A 7,907-nucleotide genomic window follows, 5' to 3' on the forward strand; every position below is an offset into this window, starting at 1 on the left:
TTTGTGCTCGATAAAACAAAATCTGACTAAATAAAAACACAATACCCATGACTGCAACAATGAAATGGCTTGAAGGGTGTTTGATAGGTAACATGATCCATTTCTGTTAAAGCACACGCCAGCTTCTACTTTGAATGTTCTTGTAGTTCATCATTTCAAACATTTGCCTCAGTTGAGAGCCATTTGGTCAGTGAGGGCTAGAAAATCCAAAACACTTTGCACTCAGCCATCCACATAAAATGACGTAGTGCACAGCCCAATATTCCTTTCTCGCTTATATTTCAGATTTAGTTAAGCAAAATTCATCACCTTGTTAAACTTAATTTCAAATGCTTAGAAGTCACTCATCATGTTATCAATATTTTTTCCAAGAAGTTGCAAATGTTCTTTAAAAATTAAACTGAATTATCAGCATCAAATGTACTTTTTTAACTTCATTCTCAATGCATTTCGATCCCCTATGGTTTTGTATTAAGAAGCTACCACAATTCAATCAGGATGCCATGAAGAGTTATAGAGGCTTTACATCCAGGTTAATATTCCGTTCCAGCGAAATATTCAAGTTCTCCTGGATTCCCAAACACAGACTAATCCTTAACTGCAGCACAAAACTAGACATGCATTAGAATAACCATTTTACTTTTATCAATGTATAATATATTGCCTAGTACATCTCTTGCTCCTATTTTCTCCATCACTTTAATAATCCACCAGCGATGCCCATCATTTATACTCTACACCTCCCACTTCTGCGTAATTGGGTCATTCATTATTTTCCCACTTGATTTTCATTATTAACAATTAGACCAGTGGTTCCCAACCTGTGGTCCAGGAATTAGTAAAAGATTAGTAAAGTGTATATAAATAAAGTGGCTAAATGTACAAGTGAACATTTTAAAACAAACTGAAAATGCCAAGGAATTTGAAATTGGAGGCTAAAAATCAAATTAGTATCCTCAGATTGCTTTGTGGGAGCAGTACAGGTGCAAACAGAATATAGTATGGAAGATGTGTGCCTTCAATTGAATTTAGAAACGTTCCAACCTTCCTATTATTTTTTTTTCATTTGTATTTTGTTGCAAATTAATTAAAATGTGTTATCATTTATGTATGTGCTTGATAAGTGCTTGTTTCTGTATTTTTTCTGTATTGGTTTGCGTTTCAAATCATAAACAATGTTTAGGCCAGGGTCCCTGGCTTCCATTAATGACTCAGTGGGGGGGTCCCTAGATTCCAATAACGATTTAGTGGGGGTCCCCAGGTTCCAGTTAAGATAAAGTGGAGGTCCACATAAGTCAAAAGGTTGGGAACCACTGAATTAGACAGTAAGCAAGGTTTGTCTCTTTCTGTCTCCGAACTGTGCTCTCTGAAAATAACTAAGAGAAATACTGGGTTACATGTACTCACTTTATGGCCTACAGGCACATAAAACAGGTTTTCAGCACTGCACAGCACCAGAGAAGCCCACAATGATACGTCCTCTGGACTGCTTCACTTCTACACAGCACACAACACCAAAAAAAATACCAAGACAGCATGGCTTCAGCTCTCCCTCCTAAATAAGGTGAAACCCATTCTCCCAGAAGCTGACTTCAGAACACCATTGTAATCATTTGTATTCTCCCACAGGGCAGGACCAGGGAAATGCTCTACTCAAAGGTATTCCTGACGACATTAATCACCTGAAGAAGTTCAACAACATCACTAAAGCACTTAAGGAACAAGTCTGCCACCTTTCCCCGCCAATGCCCATATCTTCCAGCTTTATCACCTAGAGAGCTCTAAAAACACAATACCTACATAACTGCAAACAAAACTATCCATTTTGGGTGGACAGCAATACACTAGAAGCAGGAATATCCCCAGACTAACGATAAAGATATGCATTAATCAGAAAAAGGATGGCAGACCTTTCATCTATGTACCCAGAATCTGGAACTTCATCCCCATGGACATCAGAACTGATGTGCCCTTTGACAATTCCAAAACAGACTGAAGCCTCGTGTTACATCTTCCAAGAAACCATGCTTAGTGTTTCAGATATATATCTCCCAGAGGCAGTTGCCACTGGGTAGTTATACTTAGGACTCTGTACCATAGTAAAAGCATTTTTTTATTTTGCTGATAAAACAACTACAAAGTTAAGTCTCATCCATCTCAGTTGCTTCCTGGAAAGTTTCAGGGTGATCTGTCAAGCGGGGGCAGAGAAAAGGGATGTCTCAAAAAACGTTTTCCAGTTCAAATTTTCCATAGGAACATTGAAAAGAAATAATATCTGAGTGAAATTACACCAAATTTGGCAAAAAGCTAGATCTCGGTAAAGAAATCATACTTTTTGTGATATGGTGGAAATCCTTTAAGTAGTTTGAGACTTTAAGGTTCAAAATGTATATACGTATAGAGACGCAGAGGATCCGCGGATCCTGTCGCGCCGTGATTGGTTGGCCATGGCTAACAGCAATGAATCCATTAGGTCAACCGTGCATAGTGACTGGCTGGCTGAAACCTGAAGGAAAAGTGCGGCTGCCATCCTAGGGCTCTGGGACTTGGTCCTGAGCCCTAGGAAATAAAATCAAATATAAAATAAGGGTGCAAGGTAGGGGAACCCTGACCCCCCGGGCCTCTTGGTGGGAGGGACCTCTCATGGGGTCAAAATTAAAAATACATTTTTGGGTGATTTCAGGAATCTGCAGAACCACGGCAACGACCACTGTGGCCCTTACAGAATAGCGGTGTATCTGTGCATACACAGCACTACCCAAAAAAAAAAAAAAAAGCAGACAGCGGGGTGCCTGCGGCGGGGTTGGCAGCAGGTCCCGGCCTAGCACAGGGCTTAGTTACAGCCCAGTCCTTATGCCCAACGCATGGCTGGTGGTAGTTTGAGTTACAGTAACTTGGGATAACTATAACTAGTGAATTTCAGTGGTTTTGTTAATTTAAAATGTAATGTTTTAACTAATGTTTTCACCTGACAATAACGTCCCTTTAACTTGTTCTTTTTTGTGTGTGATATATACATACATATTTATTTATATATACACACACACACACACATTAAATTTAAAAAAACTTTACCGCCCATCAAGTTAGAAACTCGAGCAGTAACTTACTTCACGGTAAACAATTCTCAACTGTACTCCCATGCTCTCACCCTCAGTTCAGCCCTTGTTGCCTCACATACTGGTAGGCACTTTAGAAACAGACATTGATACATGCTTTCCCAAAGCCCACGACACGACTCTCGTCCTTAAAGTTCCCATCCCTCAGCCTATATGCTTTGTAGAAATTTGCCTATTTTATAGCACACACAGGAGTGACAGTAATACTATCAATACAATGTTTATGTAAAAATTATATTTCACGTAAAATGAATATATACATTAAAACAAAAATCATTTTATTTCGGCACATATAAATGAATGACATTAACCCAAAATATAACACTGTGACAAATATAATTCGACAGTAAGTTATCTGTTGCTTAAATTTAAAAGTAATAGTTCAAGATTGTACTCGAAAAAGAAAACGATTGTTAATCAACCAGATCTCATTCACATGAGATACATGAAATAGAAGTTAACTTTGTTTAAAATTGTTACTCATCAATATGATCTAAGCTTCACACAGCCAGCTTACGAAAGACTGCCAAGGTGACCGAGCATTTACTCAATAGACCTACGCAGAAAAAACCATAGCCTCGCTGTATGCTGTCAACATTATGTTTCTGTAATGTAGGTCTCAAAATACTTTTCAAAAGTCAGTTAAGCAGAATCAGCTACAAGAAGGCAAGGAGGAAAAGGTTAAGGGTGTCCTTTTCAAATCAAATCCTATGTACATTATCTTCTATAAATATATTTTTGCTGCACAGCGACATAGAATTGTTAGCCATCAAAATGGACATGTTAAATTGCAACTGTCACATTAATGGCGGGGGCACTCAGCCCCCATGAGCTGCCTCTCTAAATACTAAAGTCAACATTTAGGTGATATGCTAAAGTATTAGCCTTTGCCCTCTTATACAATACAGTTGCTGAAGCAGATATCTTAATTAGAAATATTAATGAGTGTTTATGCATTTTGAATGATAAGAAAATGATAGAAATACATACCATAGAAAATTAATGTGCATCTTTGAAAATGTGCCCATGGAGTGTGGTCACCAAAATTCATGAATTATATTAAAAAATGACTAAAAAACTATGTGAAATGTTGAAAATTAGTAATAATGATGTAGTAATATGTCATATTGAGCAATATAACGTATGTTTTACATTATATTGTAGAGCTAACTTAGCCGAAGTTGTGGCCTAGTTTTGCCAGGCCTCATGCAGAAGCTGAATAATCATGCAATGTAGAGAAGCTAATGTGCTGAACTGACCCTGAACTGCTCGTTGTTAATAAAGTCTGCTTAGCTAGAATTTTCTGCGATGAACCGACGGAAAGGAGATGATGGAACTAGAGTATTATCAAAATCAGTGTAAAGCAGACAAGATGTACTTTCCCAGAACTCGAACAATAAAGACACTGACTGGAGAAGATGCAACATTTTCGATACCTGATGAGCCAGATGATGAGAACATCGTACAGTGAACCAATCAGCACTCTGAGAACCGCATAATATTAGAATTCATAGATTTGGAAAATTAAAGTTATTGGCTAGGGTAATAACTGGTGATTAACTGACCAATTAGGAATTTGGGGATGGCCTGAGCGACTTTGATATAATGTCATGACAAAGGAGAAAACTTCAGAACTGATGCAGATGGAGAGATGTTAGGGGCAGATGTCAGGGGAGAGACTTTATTCGGAAATCAATGCAATATCGGGGGAGAAGAGATTCGAGATTCTGTCATTGGGCTCATGCTCTTGAGAGCCTGATCCGTCGCTGATCGATTGATGACCTGAAGCCGAAGACTGACTTTGTTGCTGATCCATTCCATGGATAGGTAGCTATGACAATGTGACTGAATAACTTTTATGCCTTTTCTTTCTAGGTACCAACTGCACTGTCTAAATAGTTTTCTCTTAGCTAGATGTTTTTTTTTCCAAATTCATGTTCTAAACTGTTTTCACATGAAGTCCCACATGCTAATCTTGGTTAGGTGAGGGTCCTATGCTAAAGACGTTGACATATACAGAGACAATTGATTGACGGACTGATTTGCTGAACCCTGCTACCTATGTTGACATATTCATCTTTGTTGGCTTATGCCGAAGCATTAGAATGCATGTTTTCTCAAGTTCTGATTAGATTAGGTTATTGGTGGTCACTAATGAATTAATCTTGAGTTGATTGGATAAAGTTGAATTAACCTCATGAATTAGTATTGTAACTAATAGGGAAATAAAATTGCTAAAACGTATATTGAGCTGTGTTTATTCATGAATTGTTGATGCTATTAACTGCTGATTAATGTTTTGCTTAATGGCTATTGATCTGTGTATTTGATTATTGATGGTCATCGATTATTACATAGCTAGGATACTCCACGCGAATCAAAAGGTTCATCGACCTATACGCGTCCCCTTGTAAGTTTACTTACTAAGGACCAGGCGCGCTAGCACAGTAAAGGTAACTTAAAATACACAGAATTGTCAATACGAGAACAGATATCCACAGTATAAAAAGTATTGATAAGCTTTCCACATAGATATTTCGAAATTACTCAGTCAAGTGCAGTGTTTAAGTTATTAAGAACTCTGGTAACCAAAGCTCAGAATTCCTTCCTACTACTTATTGAACTAATCGCTTCAGTTGCCAGCTTTCATTATTTCTGCGCAAAGGCAACTTTACCCGTAGTGGTGGTTTCACGAGTCTGTTAAAGCATGATTCCGAGTAGAAGGTTTCTAGCAAGTTGAGCATCTTTTGACTTACTGCCAATAGTTATGCCGTCAGACCTCGTATATGATCCATTAAACATAGCTTGCTTACAGCTCCCTCCATAAACCACTATTCACTCACCTCACGGTCCGTAACTACCGTCCCTCACTCTCCAGACCTAACCGCAATTCCCTAGTCCGTCTCTAATTCACTACCTCTTCCGCCACTCTAACATAATGAACACTTTCTCAACTTTTCGTTATTTATTCCCGTCTCTCTTCCCCAGGCATATCACTAGCTCTCATCAGCAATTCCCTCACTCATTAGCTTTCTCCTTTCAAGTAAACTTTTCCTTCGCAAGTCACGAATGGATCCCAACATCAGCAATACGCTCTCTCCCCACAATTCATCAGTCACAAAGCATTTATATTTTTAGACACTGGGCATTTTTTTTATAACGTGGGTGTTTCTAAACTGCAAAATATTGCTGCTATCTAATTATCAGATGCATTGACGCACAATCTACCCTCACAGCTTTTAATTCGTTGAAGATGAGGAGCTTCAATACTCTCGATCTCCATTTTCATGAATGTCTATCCAAGCTCTTAACCCGCCAACTCCCGACCATAACTCACTCCTTTCGGGAACAGCATCATCTTCGTTATATTCCACCCCGAAAGTCTCAAGTTCCAGCTCCAAGCTTTTCCTACTGACAGCGCTCGCGGACATGGTGACAGCTACCCCTCTCCGAACACAGCCACTAGACTGAGCTTCCCGCGCGCCACCAACACAGAGAAAGGACTGGTGCAGCCAAGCGCACCCATCGACACAGACGACGGAAGAATATTTTTACTCTCAAGACGTAAAGGCTAATTTGGCAGCCATGCTGTAATGACAGCACAAGTTGCCTCTTTAGTAATAAGGTACGCGTAACACAGTCCTTTATGAGCATCTGCTGGGCAGCGCTCTCTCTTTGAGACGTTTTGTTTACTATTATTGGGCGTAGAAAACGAATAATTACCACTGGTTGACTTTATTGTCACTCTCGTTTGTTTGCTTATTATTATAACTTGATGTATAAGTTGATGTAGGATTGCTTCTTCTATGATTGTCCCTCCCCTGGAGCATCGGTGCATTTCTTGCGTCCTTCCTCTACTTTTTTTAAAATGTGTTTGTTCCTAGGCATTACAATTTTCATGTTTAAGCACTCTCCCGAGTTCGTAGTTTTCTGTTCACTCTCCCAGACACTTCCCCTAGTCCTGTCAAGTTTCCCAGGAAGGTCCATGTGCAATTAGGTGCACCCCGTTTTTTACTTAGAATTCTGGGTCTTGTAGTCTTGTTTATTCCATTATAAAACAGGACTACAACTCCCAGAATTCTACGAAAAAAATCTGGATTACCCATGCATGAGACTCTTGGCACATAGTTGCCAAGGTTTCATATTGCTATGTGTGACATTTTCAAAATTTCAGTGCAATTATGAGTGACATTTCAACAACTCTGAGTGACACTTTCTTGCACAAAATCAAGCGATGAAGACGAGGGAACCATAAATATCGTACTACATTGAGAATCCTATACCTCCCGTTGTACACCAGTGCCTCCTTGTGCCCTTTGATAAACACGACTCGGAGCGTACCTAGCAAAGTGAGAAACTGGCACAAGAAGGTTTTTACTGCACTTCAGGAATTGCGTGACAATCTTGGGCATTGCGATAAAGCGGGAAAATGACCTGAAATGCATCATTCTAACACAAGATGCGTGACACTTGTCAGGGCTGTTGGCAGCTATGTGCTCCCCCCTACATGTTGCCCCCACTTACCCTCTCTCCTTCCATTATCCATGTTGCCTTCCCCCTACACTCCCTTTTGTCGTCCGTGTTACATTGCAAATAGTCTGTGTTGTCATTGCTTTTACCCTCCCCGTTGTTCGGTTAGCCCTTCCCAATCACCCTACTACCCACTTCGTTGTCTGTGTTGCCTCCCTCCATTGTAGGTGTTGCCTTCCCACCAGCCTTAACAAAAAAAGCACTATGACTCGGACACTGCTCGCCATGTCATAGTGCCCCCCCGCCCTCCATGCTGTC

At 39.7% G+C, this 7,907-nt stretch overlaps 1 protein-coding gene across 1 annotated transcript in view; it reads right to left on the bottom strand.

Annotated features, from left to right (window-relative positions):
• The window catches only part of POLA2 (DNA polymerase alpha 2, accessory subunit), a 346,083-nt gene extending 339,446 nt beyond the window's left edge, over positions 1 to 6,637 (bottom strand). Inside the window, exon 1 of the mRNA XM_069208070.1 lies at positions 6,457 to 6,637. Coding sequence (XP_069064171.1) covers positions 6,457 to 6,550 — 94 coding nt within the window. The 5' untranslated portion in view covers positions 6,551 to 6,637. The remainder of the gene's footprint in view (positions 1 to 6,456) is intronic.
• Between the last annotated feature and the right edge of the window lie 1,270 nt (positions 6,638 to 7,907).

This window comes from Pleurodeles waltl, chromosome 9, assembly GCF_031143425.1.
Source record: "Pleurodeles waltl isolate 20211129_DDA chromosome 9, aPleWal1.hap1.20221129, whole genome shotgun sequence".
NCBI lineage: Eukaryota > Metazoa > Chordata > Amphibia > Caudata > Salamandridae > Pleurodeles > Pleurodeles waltl.